The sequence below is a fragment of the Thalassophryne amazonica genome, unplaced genomic scaffold (genome assembly GCF_902500255.1).
Source record: "Thalassophryne amazonica unplaced genomic scaffold, fThaAma1.1, whole genome shotgun sequence".
Lineage (NCBI taxonomy): Eukaryota > Metazoa > Chordata > Actinopteri > Batrachoidiformes > Batrachoididae > Thalassophryne > Thalassophryne amazonica.
This window is the reverse complement of record NW_022986457.1, coordinates 1-16080: the sequence shown is the minus strand read 5'-3', so window position 1 is coordinate 16080 and position 16080 is coordinate 1. Positions and strand designations below refer to the sequence as shown.

Genomic DNA, 16080 nt, shown 5'->3' with positions numbered 1-16080 from the left:
TCAAGTCAGCTTGCACCAATTTGTGGTCATTATGACCTGAGTTGGGACTTGACTTGAGACTTGTGACTTGCCGATTCATGACTTGAGAGCGACTTGCTGGTGACTTCGTCCCACCTCTGGAAACAGCTGGCAAGAACATGGGGCACGATATAAGCCCTGTAGTTTGACAATTATTTAAATATTTCATAACATAATAGTACTGAGGATTATTGTAGACATCACACATTTTTCCATTATTTCACTTGCTAAACTGCTGCTGATAGTGACAGATTGACTGACACGGCCTGTGATAGATTTATGCTCTGCCTTTGCTGCTGCTTTACATCAAAAATGTGTCCACTGCAAGCTCTGAGCCATCAGACTACTACATTCTATGAAAAAAAAACCAAAAACATTTATTTATTTATTTTTCGTTTATAGGCAGTCCACTCATCCCTCTGTCCACCCTCTTCCTTTCTTCTCTTGGGGCTGTAAAGAAGCTGGGCTTAGGAGACCCCTTGAGAGGCCCTCCCCTTCCTGCTCTGCCCCACCGCTGCTGCCTGCTTCAACTGCCCCTGCCTTCTTCAGACTCTGGTCCTGCTCTTTATGGTGCTAAGGAGCACCAGGGAGATGCTCAGATGATCCATGTGCTGGACCACATCATCTGTATAGGCCAGACAAGGAAGAATAACTAGTGCAAGTGTGAGTGAGCCCTTAGAGGGTACTGGGAGTGCCCTGTGAGCCCCGCCCACCAAGCCTGGCAGAAAGCTTGGCTTGCCTTTTCGCTCTTTCGGTCCCTGAGATGCCCTCCCCTCCCAACGATGAAGGTGAGTGGAAGTCCATCTTTAACAGTGAGATTTCATTGTTGTGTTGCATGGTTATTAAGTGGTGTATAAATGACCAAACACAGTGACATATGAAACTAAATATGGAAGCATCACTAACTGTACACACAAAACAATGGTACTTGTTTACTGTAGCAGTACCACCCGTTGCCACACACATACGCGTGATAATTACGATGAGAAGACCTGATGCATGATGCATGTAGCTGCACCAAACTAGATTCCTTTACACTTACGCCACAAAAAATGAGAGAAATCTATTACCACTCCTCCAAGCTCTACTCTCCTTACAGTTTGGAACTGTTCCATGAATTGATGTTGTATTGTTTTGTGCTGTGTCCTCCTGCAGAGGAACAAGGACCATCCCCCATGAGCGGGCCATCTGTAGGCTCCTACCAGAGCTGTGGGAAGAGAAAGGTACCCACCAAAAAGAAGAAAGGCACGATTACTGCCAACGTGGCTGGCACCAAATATGAAATTGGTATGACAACCCCCTTTTTTTTCCATGGCTAGATGAAATATGTTGCAGTAGTGTTAAGACAACAGCACATCAATTGAAGGGAAATATGAAAACAAATCTGTGGTCAAACAGGTAGATACACCACAGAAAGGTCGGTTTACAGTCTCGACTGAGATGGTAGTGTGGGAAGAAAAGAGACTTTCTTTGAGCGGTGAAACTCTTTCATCAAAGTACATTATCCTAGTATGAATGTCTTCTGTTGGAAAAGGGGTGAATAGCCAGAAATAGCTGAACAGTCACATAAGTGGCCATAGTATAGGTTGTAGTGTAAATTTGTAATTTATATACAAAATGTATGCTTAAATAAGAGCTTGCACTGAAGGGATAAAAAAAGAGGTCCTTCTTGTGGTGAATTATTTCATGACCTTTACATTTATAGAATTAGTTATTTGTCAGATCAGATTTAAAATTATATTTATGTTTTAGTCTTAATAAAATCACAAGACCAACATGTTGCGTAGTTCTGTTGGTGAGATTAATATACTGTGACACTGTGAGATATAATTTTTTCAAACAGCTCTCAAAATGACTCCGTCAAGCTCCCAAACCACTGCAAATCCAATGATATTTTGTCTCAACTGTAAAATCTAATTTGTTGTGGTGAATCTTTTGAAGCCAGCCTTTGTCAATGTCTCAAATTAAGCAAAATAGAGTTGCTTTCCCGCAAAACAGTTCACACACATACGGCCCGCCTTTTGCAAAAAAAGATTGATAAATCTTTATTGAGGTGATTTAACTTGGCAGTGAGGGTTTTTTTTTTATAAGAAGGACCGAAAGAGCAAAGTAAGCACTCCTCAAATGTTGAGTATATTGTGTGGCAGAGCAGCTCTCAGGAGTGAAGTACAGCCTTTGAAAGTAAGGAGTCAGCAGCAGTGAGAAGAAGTTGGGGGCTGTTGAGATCCTGTAGGTAGACGGGCGTCTAGCTGTGAGTCAGTTTGCTAGCTGTGACGAGACCCTCACAGTGGCCATTCTGAAGGCAGTGCAGGGCCATTTTAAAGGAAAATTAACACTCAGGGCCAGATGTATGGCTCATTTTTGCCATTAGTGTTTTTTGCACCTGTCTTTTTTTTGTTTCACGATTGATAGCATTACAGGTAAAGGTTAAAGGTTAAAGAATATGTCTGGAAAATTTGTGTTACACTCACAGGGAAGGAAATGTAAACTCTGGCTCTAAGGATGTATATTTGGTGTGAAGTGTTAGAAAGGATTGATTATAGCCTGGTACTCAAAAGACCCTAGTGGTATCTGTAAGCCAAGGCCTTCCATGATGCAGAACCTAACTGTTCCAGTTAGCAAAACATTGTTAGTCTTTGCTGATGTCAAAAGATGGACAGAATAATATTGGAAACAGCTTTTTCCCATTCAGATGCCATCAAGCAATATTAGAATGGCCTTCGGTGGATTTGTAAAGGCTTTAAAGAAATTAATTAATACCTAGTTTCATTAAGGCATATTAATTTTTTATTAGTTACTGAATAATGAATAGTTGGATTTAATGTCCAAATGTGCTCACCACCTATCTCTGAGTGGGGTTTCCAGTGGGATTTGAATGCATTACACACAGTTCATTTATCTTTTTGAAGAGTGGTATTCTGATCCATCCTGTGAATACTGACTATTGCTGTGGGCTTTTTGGATCTTTATCTGTCTGTGCTCAGCATAGGTCCAGTCCTATTACTGCCAGGGTCTTCAAATTCACAAGGAACACTCTTGGGACTCAGACCTTGGACAAGTTCAAAGATGGTTCACCTTGACCTATTTTAAGAGGTCAAAAGGTCACATTCTGTTTCCTATTTTTATGCTATGAATCATGCACATTTTTGGGGGGGGGGGTGGTACATGACAGCCAATCAGAGTAGAGAAGCACCGTGACGTCACTGAGTGGTCTCTGGTTGCTAATTGAACATGTCAGAATCTGCTCCCAAACCGCTGCGTTTCTGTGTAAGATATAAAATATTATGTAAAAGCTAGCATAAAATTGTTGTGAAAGTGTCGTGACACGGACCCACAACAGGGGGCGTTAATGAACGGACAATGGATAAGCCAAAAAGTAACAATTTAATGTTGTGAATCGCACAACAACGTACAGACAATAACAATATGGTGGACTGTCAATCATACACCAGGTGACGTGTGGGCAGGCTCGACGATAGAAGACGCCTGGAGAGAGAAGAGCTGGATCCCCACACAGCTTCCAACACCAACGGAGCTGAAGAACACCGGAGCCGCCAAGCCCTGCGCCCCAGGTGGCCGCTGTCTTCAGCAGTCAGACCCGGTACTGCTGGCAGAGAACAGAGACAGTCCAGATGAGTGTGAGTTTGCACACTCAGTAATCCCACAGTCTGTATTAAGTAAAGGAGGGAAAACCTCCACCTCCAATCACACACACTCGTGCAGCTCCTGGTCAACCACTTATCTGGGTTGGGGTGTGAGGCGAAGCCGTCGCTGTCACACCAAACGCCAATCCCTCAGATAAGGACACACTCCAGGAAAACGGCTGCAACAGAAGTTCAGGTTATTACACACAAAGTGTCAGTCAGCAGAGAAATTACCTGAATGGTAGTTGATTTCTCGGCGAGGAAGTGGAGTTGCAGTCCGGTCTTTGTAGTGGTGGTGATGGGTGACAGCTTGTGTTGATTAATGACAGCTGTCACCTCCAGCAAAGCCGACGCCCTCTCGTGCTTGAAGCCCGCACTTCAAGCAGGGCGCCATCTTGTGGTGGTGGGCCAGCAGTACCTCCTCTTCAGCGGCCCACACAACAGGACCCCCCCCTCAACGGGCGCCTCCTGGCGCCCGACCAGGCTTGTCCGGGCGCCGCCGGTAGAAGTCGGCCAGGAGGGCCGGGTCCAGGATGAAGCTCCTCTTCACCCAGGAGCGTTCTTCGGGTCCATACCCCTCCCAGTCCACCAAATACTGGAACCCCCGGCCCTTCCGACGGACGTCCAGGAGCCAGCGCACGGTCCAAGCTGGCTCCCCGTCGATGATCCGGGCAGGAGGCGGCGCCGGTCCGGGGGCACAGAGGGGTGACACGTGGTGAGCTTTGATGTGGGACACATGGAAAACTGGGTGGATCCGCAGTGAAGCTGGCAGCTTCAGCTTCACTGCGGCTGGACTGAGGACCTTGAGGATAGGGAAAGGTCCGATGTATCTGTCCTTCAACTTTTGGGATTCCACTTGCAGGGGAATGTCCTTTGTAGAAAGCCAAACCTCCTGCCCAGGCTGGTACGCAGGGGCCGGGGCACGCCGGCGGTCTGCATGGTTCTTGGCCCTCGTCCGGGCTTTGAGCAGGGCAGAGCGGGCGGTACGCCACACCCGACGGCACCTTCTCAGATGGGCCTGGACCGAGGTCACCCCGACCTCTCCCTCCACTAGCGGGAACAATGGGGGCTGGTACCCCAAACACACTTCAAATGGGGAGAGGCCGGTGGCAGACGAGACTTGGCTATTATGAGCGTACTCGATCCAGGCCAGATGGTCACTCCAGGCCGTCGGGTGCGCGGAGGTCACGCAACGGAGGGCCTGCTCAAGTTCCTGGTTTGTCCGCTCTGCCTGCCCGTTCGTCTGGGGGTGGTACCCAGACGAGAGACTGACGGTGGCCCCCAGTTCCCTACAGAAACTCCGCCAGACCTGGGAGGAGAACTGAGGACCACGATCCGAGACAATGTTTGATGGAATCCCATGCAGACGCACGACGTGGTGGACCAGGAGGTCTGCAGTCTCCTGGGCCGTCGGGAGCTTCGGGAGGGCCACGAAGTGGGCCGCCTTGGAAAACCGGTCCACTATCGTTAGGATGGTGGTGTTTCCCTGGGACGGCGGGAGGCCCGTGACAAAGTCCAGGCCGATATGAGACCAGGGGCGACGAGGCACTGGCAGAGGCTGGAGGAGGCCTTGGGCCTTGTGATGGTCAGCTTTGCCCCTGGCGCAGGTGGTGCAGGCCTGGACATACTCCCGGACGTCGGCTTCCATAGACGCCCACCAGAAGCGCTGCCGGACCACTGCCACGGTTCTTCGCACCCCTGGGTGACAGGAGAGCTTGGAACCGTGACAGAAGTCAAGGACCGCAGCCCTGGCCTCTGGTGGGACGTACAGTTTGTTCTTCGGACCGGTCCCCGGGTCCGGGCTCCGTGTCAGGGCCTCCCGGACGGTCTTCTCCACGTCCCAGGTAAGGGCGGCCACGACAGTGGACTCGGGGATGATGGTGTCAGGGGGGTCTGACAGCTCGGTTTTGACCTCCTCTTCATGCACCCGGGACAGGGCATCAGATCGTTGGTTCTTTGTCCCGGGGCGGTAGGTGATCCGGAAGTCAAAACGCCCAAAGAACAGCGACCAGCGGGCTTGCCTGGGGTTCAGACGCTTCGCGGTCCGGATGTACTCCAGGTTCCGATGGTCCGTGAAAACTGTAAATGGTACCGACGCTCCCTCCAACAGGTGTCTCCACTCTTCAAGAGCCTCCTTCACCGCAAGAAGTTCCCGATTGCCGACGTCATAGTTCCGTTCAGCTGGGGTCAACCTGTGGGAAAAGTAGGCACATGGATGGAGAACCTTGTCGGACTCCCCGCTCTGGGATAGCACGGCTCCTATCCCTGAGTCAGAGGCATCCACTTCAACAATAAACTGGCGCTTGGGATCGGGCTGCACCAGAACTGGTGCAGTTGAGAACCGGCGTTTCAACTCCCTAAACGCGGCTTCGCACCGATCCGACCAGGTGAAGGGGACTTTTGTGGAGGCCAGGGCTGTCAGGGGGCTAACTACCTGACTGTAACCCTTGATGAACCTCCGGTAGAAATTTGCAAAACCGAGGAACTGTTGTAGTTTCCTACGGTTCGTTGGTTGGGGTCAATCTCTCACCGCCGCAACCTTGGCCGGATCAGGGGCGACGGAGTTGGAGGAGATGATGAACCCCAAAAAGGACAAAGAAGAGCGGTGGAACTCACACTTCTCGCCCTTCACAAACAGCCGGTTCTCCAACAACCGCTGTAGGACCTGACGTACATGCTTACCATGGGTCTCAGGATCCGGAGAAAAAATGAGTATATCGTCTAGATATACGAAGACAAACCGATGCAGGAAGTCCCGCAAGACGTCATTAACCAATGCTTGGAACGTCGCGGGCGCATTGGTGAGGCCGAACGGCATGACCAGGTACTCAAAGTGACCTAACGGGGTGTTAAATGCCGTCTTCCACTCGTCTCACTCCCGGATCCGAACCAGGTGATAAGCATTCCTAAGGTCCAATTTCGTGAAAATTTGGGCTCCATGCAGGGGCGTGAACACTGAATCCAACAGAGGTAACGGGTATCGGTTACGAACCGTGATCTCGTTCAGCCCTCTGTAATCAATGCATGGACGGAGTCCGCCGTCCTTCTTGCCCACAAAAAAGAAACCAGCACCCATCGGGGAGGTGGAGTTCCGGATCAACCCGGCAGCTAACGAGTCCCGGATGTAGGTCTCCATTGATTCGCGTTCCGGACGTGAGAGGTTGTACAGCCTGCTGGACGGGTACTCAGCGCCCGGTATCAAATCAATGGCACAATCGTACGGACGGTGCGGGGGCAGCGTGAGAGCCAGATCCTTGCTGAAGACGTCAGCAAGGTCGTGGTACTCGGCTGGCACCGCCGCCAGATTGGGGGGGACTAAAACCTCCTCCTTAGCTGTCACACCGGGTGGAACCGAGGATCCTAAACACTCCCGGTGGCAGGTTTCGCTCCACTGAACCACAACCCCAGACGGCCAATCAATCCGGGGATTGTGTTTTAACACCCATGGAAAACCCAATATCACTCGGGAGGTAGAAGGTGTTACATAAAACACAATCTCCTCCCTGTGATTCCCAGACACCACCAATGTCACTGGCTGAGTCTGGTGTGTGATTAGTGGAAGAAGGATGCCATCTAGTGCCCGCACCGACAATGGTGACGGTAAGGCCACTAGAGGGAGCCCGACCTCCTTTGCCCATCTGCTATCCAGCAGATTTCCCTCCGACCCCATGTCCACCAGTGCTGGGGCGTGAAGGGTTAAATCCTCACTCAGGATCGTGACTGGGATTCGTGCAGATTTACGGGGTCTCCCCGCGTGGGTATTGTGACCCACCCTTAGCCCAGTCTCTAAGGACGAGTGCTGCTGTTTTGATCGTTTGGGGCATTCTCTCTGTGTGTGCTCAGTTGAGCTACAGAGAAAACACTCTCCACGGATCAGCCTCCTTTGTCTCTGATCTGATCGTTTTTTGGCCCTGCTCGTTTCCATAGCAACGTCAGCAGGGGGAGCTGTTGTCACGTGGAGAGCCCTGGCAGTGGAGCGTGGGGAAGTCGGCTCCCTTTCAGACCCGGGAGGAAGAGGGACGGCTTGTGCCTGACCACGCCCTTCGTCTCGCTCCCGTCGGTGTTCTGTTAATCGGTTGTCTAACCGTATAACCAGGTCGATAAGCCCATCTAAATCCCGCGGCTCGTCCTTCGCCACCAGGTGCTCCTTGAGGACCAGAGACAGTCCGTTTACAAAGGCGGCGCGGAGCGCAACAGCATTCCAGCCGGCTCGCGCTGCCGCGATGCGGAAGTCGACTGCATACTTTGCTGCGCTCCGGCGCCCCTGTCTTATCGACAGCAGCACACTTGAAGCGGTCTCGCCTCTATGAGGGTGGTCGAACACCTGTCGGAACTCCCTCACAAACTCAGTATAAACCGTTAGGAGCCGTGAATTCTGCTCCCAAAGCGCCGTAGCCCAGGCGCGTGCATCTCCTCGAAGCAAGTTTATAACGTAAGCCACCCGGCTGGCGTCTGACGCGTACATGATGGGACGCTGTGAAAAGACGAGCGAGTACTGCATCAAGAAGTCTGCGCACGTCTCCACACAGCCTCCGTACGGCTCCGGAGGGCTTATGTATGCTTCAGGGGAAGGTGGGGGGGGTCGTTGAACGACCAGCGGAATATCTGTTTCTGGCACACGGTCAGCAGGAGGAGGTGCTGCAGCAGCGCCCTGATCATGCGCTTCCACCTGGGCGGTGAGAGCCTCTATCCTGCGATTGAGAACACTGCTCTGCTCGGTAACTAAGTCCAACCGAGCGGCAAAGGCGGTTAAGATGTGTTGCAGCTCACCCACCACGCCTCCTGCCTGTGCACCTCGCTCTCCCATTGGCTGTTCAAGCGATGGTTGACGCCCCTCGGGATCCATGACGCTGGCCGAGAAATCCTGTTGTGAAAGTGTCGTGACACGGACCCACAACAGGGGGCGTTAATGAACGGACAATGGATAAGCCAAAAAGTAACAATTTAATGTTGTGAATCGCACAACAACATACAGACAATAACAATATGGTGGACTGTCAAGCATACACCAGGTGACGTGTGGGCAGGCTCGACGATAGAAGACGCCTGGAGAGAGAAGAGCTGGATCCCCACACAGCTTCCAACACCAATGGAGCTGAAGAACACCGGAGCCGCCAAGCCCTGCGCCCCAGGTGGCCGCTGTCTTCAGCAGTCAGACCCGGTACTGCTGGCAGAGAACAGAGACAGTCCAGATGAGTGTGAGTTTGCACACTCAGTAATCCCACAGTCTGTATTAAGTAAAGGAGGGAAAACCTCCACCTCCAATCACACACACTCGTGCAGCTCCTGGTCAACCACTTATCTGGGTTGGGGTGTGAGGCGAAGCCGTCGCTGTCACACCAAACGCCAATCCCTCAGATAAGGACACACTCCAGGAAAACGGCTGCAACAGAAGTTCAGGTTATTACACACAAAGTGTCAGTCAGCAGAGAAATTACCTGAATGGTAGTTGATTTCTCGGCGAGGAGGTGGAGTTGCAGTCCGGTCTTTGTAGTGGTGGTGATGGGTGACAGCTTGTGTTGATTAATGACAGCTGTCACCTCCAGCAAAGCCGACGCCCTCTCGTGCTTGAAGCCCGCACTTCAAGCAGGGCGCCATCTTGTGGTGGTGGGCCAGCAGTACCTCCTCTTCAGCGGCCCACACAACAAAAATAAACACTTCTAAAACTGAAAACGCTGTTTTTGTAACCTGATAACACCTCTGGAGTGATTTACAAGACATCTCACGGATGTCAGGTGCACGTGCATCACACATGGTCAAAGGTAACTTGCGCTCTTTTCAAAAGCTCATGCTATGCTCACATGCACATCAGTATTGTTTAGAATTGATAGATTGATTGAGTTTATTCTGCAACATCAATATAAACATACAGAAGTGAATGTATCAATGAACACTGGTAACACATTAAAGCATAAACGCTTACTTCCATTGTGAAATTATCACGTGACAAAATAGAGGGGCTTGATTGAACATGTACAAATTGTAAATGGCAATAAATGTGTGTGTGTGTGTGTGTGTATATATATATATATAGTTTGCACTGGGATGTCAGTTAAACAACTGCAAATTATGAAGAACACAATGCTCATACAGCCAAGGGTATTTTAGAGCCCCTTCACACATTGTGCGAATAAGTATAACTCAGGGCAACTCACGGTGAAACAGCTCGTATGAGCAAACCATGAAACATTGCGCCGATGGGCAGGCGTGCACGATCCAGGTGCGATCGTGACGGTGTCTTTCGAGCAGGAACACAGTGCGAGCAACTGCAGCAGCTCACACTGTGTTCCATGGGACAAGGTGCACCACATCGTGGCATTGATGTGGAGGAAAATAAAAAACAGCTGTATAATTAGTGAATATCACTGGGTTGATATAAATAATACATAAAAGGGTACGCAATACAGAACCCCACAGTTAAATTAAAAAAAAAAAAAAAGATGCCACTCACGGGATTCGAACCCGCACGCTCTGATTACCAGACAGAAACTTTACCACTGCGCTACAATCACTGTCTTGTAATAGGAGTGTGCAATGGCTAAAATAACCAAGCACGTAAACGTATTTTCTAAAAAAGAAAAAAAGCGCTGTGATAACTCACCAAACGGCATTTGGTACGCCGTATTTCTGCTGATATGTGACTGAAAGTGGTGTATTTGTCACACTGTTGGCTTGTCCTGGTCCTGCAGCATGCCACTCACAGCCCTCACGGCCCGACACGTGTGTCCTGTTTAGGGTTGGGTATTGAGAACTGCTTCTTTTCGGGTATCGTTAAGAAATGATTCGATCCACAGATATCAATAGTCTTTGTGCTTAATGATTTCCTTATCGGTCCTTCAGACCGGCCGTTGTTTTTGAGGGTATTTGTTGGGAAAATGATCATTTCTCTATGTTGATTACAGACCCTGCAGCAGCTGTGTAATCAACTGCTTCTGCAGCGCGACTCCACTTTGAAGCGTAAACCAATGAAGCAATGCTTTGATCCACTGACTCATTGGTTCTTTGATTCGCTGCTCTTCAGAAGCGGAAAGTCCGCTTCTTAACCCCTCTTAAAGCCATTAAAATATGTCAATCGTGAGTCACTTTTGTGTGGATTAAAGTCACTAACTGGGACTCTTGTTGCAGTCAAGAAATGAGAATTGTCCTCCGTTATGTTGGCACAGCTCCAAACGCTGCGCGGCTCTCTGCTGAGACAGAGTCCGGTCGGAATGAATAACTTTAAAACGAATTGCCGCTTTAAATAAAATAACACCTCTTTCCAAACACTGCAATACAGACAATAAACTACAATTGACTAAAATGACTTTTTTCCTCCGAAAATGAGACGTCCTGCATTCTTTATGAATTACATCCTGACGTGCAGCACAGCCGGTTGCAAGAGCTCAGCTCAGATGTATGGAAGGACATTCATGCCAATAATGTCTAATAGCTAATTATAGGCAAATCTCCAAATTTCTCCAAATTTTTCTCTCAAAAATTCTTGAAAGGGTAGTTGTAAAACAGGTTTTCAGTCAGGTTTTAGAATTCATCATAGTACAGAAACAGCCTTAGTGAAGGTTACAAATGATCTTCTTATGGCCTCAGACAGTGGACTCATCTCTGTGCTTGTCCTGTTAGACCTCAGTGCTGCTTTTGATACTGTTGACCATAAAATTTTATTACAGAGATTAGAGCATGCCATAGGTATTAAAGGCACTGCTCAGCGGTGGTTTGAATCATATTTATGTAATAGATTACAATTTGTTCATGTAAATGGGGAGTCTTCTTCATAGACTAAGGTTAATTATGGAGTTCCACAAGGTTCTGTGCTAGGGACAATTTTATTCACTTTATACATGCTTCCCTTAGGCAGTATTATTAGAAAGCATTGCTTAAATTTTCATTGTTACGCAGATGATACCCAGCTTTATCTATCCATGAAGCCAGAGGACACACACCAATTAGTTAAACTGCAGGAATGTCTTATAGACATAAGGACATGGATGACCTCTAATTTCCTGCTTTTAAATTCCGATAAAACTGAAGTTATTGTACTTGGCCCCACAAATCTTAGAAACATGGTGTCTAACCAGATCCTTACTCTGGATGGCATTACCCTGACCTCTAGTAATACTGTGAGAAATCTTGGAGTCATTTTTGATCAGGATATGTCCTTCAATGCGCATATTAAGCAAATATGTAGGACTGCTTTTTTGCATTTGCGCAATATCTCTAAAATTAGAAAGGTCTTGTCTCAGAGTGATGCTGAAAAACTAATTCAAGCATTTATTTCCTCTAGGCTGCACTATTGTAATTCATTATTATCAGGTTGTCCTAAAAGTTCCCTGAAAAGCCTTCAGTTAATTCAAAATGCTGCAGCTAGAGTACTGACAGGGACTAGAAGGAGAGAGCATATTTCACCCATATTGGCCTCTCTTCATTGGCTTCCTGTTAATTCTAGAATAGAATTTAAAATTCTTCTTCTTACTTATAAGGTTTTGAATAATCAGGTCCCATCTTATCTTAGGGACCTCATAGTACCATATCACCCCAATAGAGTGCTTCGCTCTCAGACTGCAGGCTTACTTGTAGTTCCTAGGGCTTTTAAGAGTAGAATGGGAGGCAGAGCCTTCAGCTTTCAGACTCCTCTCCTGTGGAATCAGCTCCCAATTCGGATCAGGGAGACAGACACCCTCTCTACTTTTAAGATTAGGCTTAAAACTTTCCTTTTTGCTAAAGCTTATAGTTAGGGCTGGATCAGGTGACCCTGAACCATCCCTTAGTTATGCTGCTATAGACTTAGACTGCTGGGGGGTTCCCATGATGCACTGAGTGTTTCTTTCTCTTTTTGCTCTGTATGCACCACTCTGCATTTAATCATTAGTGATTGATCTCTGCTCTCTTCCACAGCATGTCTTTTTCCTGATTCTCTCCCCTCAGCCCCATCCAGTCCCAGCAGAAAACTGCCCCTCCTTGAGCCTGGTTCTGCTGGAGGTTTCTTCCTGTTAAAAGGGAGATTTTCCTTCCCACTGTCGCCAAGTGCTTGCTCACAGGGGGTCGTTTTGACCGTTGAGGTTTTTCTGTAATTATTGTATGGCTTTTGCCTTATAATATAAAGCGCCTTGGGGCAACTGTTTGTTGTGATTTGGCGCTATATAAATAAAATTGATTTGATTTGATTTAATGTCTGAAAGGAAATGCTTTTGACAAAAACTACAGATTTTGTTTATTTCTGTTTATGTCCAGAGATCAAGGATCCACCATGTAGAGTTTATTATGTCCAGAGTTTAAGGATCTAGTGACCAGTTTCATATTTATTTACTTTAAGACTCAATAAAATGTTGTTGACATAGAAAACCTGTAAAGCCTACTTTTAGTACACAGAAAACTCACAAGAGGTATTGATAAGAGAATCGATAAGGAATTGGATTGATAAGCGGAATCGATAATGGTATCGATATCGATAAAATCTTATCAATACCCATCCCTAGTCCTGTCAGATGTGACATTCAGATCGCCTGCTGCGTGTCCACATGAACTGACATTCCGTTTCTCCTCCCGTTGCAAAAGCGATATATGTTTTTATGTATTTCCACACAAGCACACACACACACGCGTGTGTCTGTCAAAACACGGGACGTGTGCTGCAGCTGTGATGTTCAGAATCGGAGATATCTCAACAGCTGTGGGCAACCAGCCACACCCCCTGTCCTGTCAGCGCACAGACCAAGATGTCACTCTGTGATCAGATGAGAGATGCCTTGCCTGCGGTGGGAGAACCAAACGCGCACGTGTTGTGGGGGGAGCCGACACTCGGCAACTTCACAGTCGTCGGGCACATAAACCAATTTCACTGCCAGCTCGACGGTGATTGTCTGCTGACTGTTGTCGTGTTAATAGTGCAAATGGCCACACATTTTCTTAGTGCCATGCGAGCGGTTTAGATGTTCGTGTGTGTCGCCTGGAATTTGGGCGACACCTGCCACGAGAAGGTTCGATGGGCTCGCACAGTGCATACTCTCTTTCAGCTGCTGGTGTACGCAGACAGTTGTAGCAACAGGTGGATGAGGCAGCTACGATTTTATGCATTTTGCACACGGTTCCTGCTTCATGCACACTTTATGCGCAAATCGACAAAATTTGCACTATGTGTGAAGGGGCCCTTAGCATTGCATTATATTTTTTTGCAGCAGCTGTATGCTGTTTCAGACCAGTAGCACTTGTGTGTGTGTGTGTGTGTGTGTGTGTGTTGGGGGGTGACAAAATGGACTTTCCTCATGAGAAAGGCCATATTTCTTGATGATACTTTTGATGAGTTTATTTTTACCCCTGCATACAAAAATTTAAGGATGAGTCTTACAAGTTCACTGGTTGGTGGGTTTCAGTTAAACTTTATGAATTGGTAGCACACAAAAGGAAGATTTGCTTGTGGGAAATAATTTCAGCCTGATATCTTCGGGTGGAGTAAATTTCACCTTTGTGTTTATTTGATCTATTATACTGTGAATGACATTGTAAGCGCAACTCCTTCTAAACTGTTTATGCATTTCAGAGACACTTTACGAGGTCTGTTAGAAAAGTATCCAACCTTTTTATTTTTTGCAAAAACCATATGGATTTGAATCACGTGTGATTGCATCAGCCAAGCTTGAACCTTCGTGCGCATGCGTGAGTTTTTTCACGCCTGTCGGTTGCGTCATTCGCCTGTGACCAGGCTTTGTGTGAGCAGTGGTCCACCCCTCTCCTCAGATTTTTATTGCGAATAAAATGTCTGAACGATTTGGAGCTTTGCTGCATCAAATTTTTCCAGAAACTGTGAGAGACCTCCAGGTGGACACCATTCGGAAAATTCAAATGGCTTTGAGAGACGATTTTATGGGGATTACACAGATTAAGGAGTGCTCCAGCCGGTTTAAAGACCGCCCACAGCGTCTGAGAGCGCGTCGCACTCCAAGCGCCGATCGACAGGCTGAAACCCCGCTGAAACAACCAGATAATTTCCAAAGTGAAGGCTTTGTTGATCCGGGACGTCGTCTGACTTCCACAGAAATGGCAGAAGACGTGGACATCACCACTTTTTCGGCACATTCCACTGTTACAGGAGTTTTTGTCATGGAAAGAGAAGCGGAGGGATGCGCCACGGAGCCGCTCATGGTGCGGACAAAAGCACCTCCGTGTTGGTCTGGACCACTGCTCACACAAAGGTGGACCACTGCTCACACAAAGCCTGCTCACAGGCGAATGACGCAACCGACAGGCATGAAAAAACTCATGCATGCGCACGAAGGTTCAAGCTTGGCTGATGCAATCACACGTGATTCAAATCCATATGGTTTTTGCAAAAAATAAAAAGGTCGGATACTTTTCTAACAGACCTCGTACACAGTGGGCCATGTGCATTACATGAAGATGTGCATGAAGGAAAATATTTTTGGCCTGAACTCTTAAAGGACAGATGATTTGAACTTTCTAGATTTATTTTATTTTTTATTTAATGTACGCCATATCTTGTCAATTTCATGTATAAAAAGACAGGTTGGGCACGTTGTTAATTAAGGTATTTCATCACAAATGATTTGCTATCATTGATATATAATACATGCAAGTAACTACTATGGCAAAGAAGTGGATATCATTTTGTGAACTTGCTCACAAATCTTTAGCTGTCGTTGTGACCTATTTATTATTGTTGGCAATGACTCATGTCCATCCATGGATTAATTGGCGTGAATAAAATGTTATTTGGGCCTTGAAGAAAAAAAATGCTCTCAGTATTATGACTCAACCACACAGCTGACCAATCAGAATGAGACTAGCACAGCTTACAACACATGGAAGGTGGAAAGGCACAGATTTTTGTCATGTAATCTCCTTCCTATTTTGACACTGAATGAAGGTGCTATGTTCTGTTTCGACAGACTGACAGGCTGTGTGATAAACTATCATGGCCTAATGTTTGATGTGTAAACCAAAGTGCCACTTTCTTGTTTTTTTTTTCTATAACAGAAAAAAACGTAATGTAATTCAAATGAAGAGATAAAGTATTGTGTTGTGTTTCTCTACAGTTCGTATAGTCATCAAAGAGATGGACTTTATGAAGACCCGAGATGATGATGAAACAGCCAACCTCATCTGGAATGATTCAGCTGTACAGCATGAGAAAATAGCTGAGCTCAGGAATTATCAGGTACACTGCATGGCTATTACATCAAATTACTACTACTTATTTTTGTACAGTGGAGTCAAAGTGCCAAAGTTGGCAAAGGTTCATATTTTGAAAACTGCAATGCAGCATAAAGACCTGGTAAATACTGCTCCTGGGTATTCTTCTGCTCTCTCTCTCTCTCTCTCTCTCTCTCTCTCTCTCTCTCTCTCTCTCTCTCTCTCTCTCTCTCTCTCTCTCTCTCTATATATATATATATACGAGGTCTGTCAATAA

At 47.2% G+C, this 16080-nt stretch overlaps 1 protein-coding gene across 1 annotated transcript; it reads left to right on the top strand.

Annotated features, from left to right (window-relative positions):
* Positions 1 to 559: 559 nt before the first annotated feature.
* Positions 560 to 15828, top strand: LOC117506221 (tubulin polyglutamylase TTLL7-like; the record flags this gene model as incomplete). The annotated part of the gene is made up of 3 exons (XM_034165719.1): positions 560 to 806; positions 1174 to 1305; positions 15707 to 15828. Coding segments are annotated over exons 1-3 (279 nt in total), but the record flags the coding sequence as incomplete, so codon positions are not given.
* Positions 15829 to 16080: the final 252 nt, after the last annotated feature.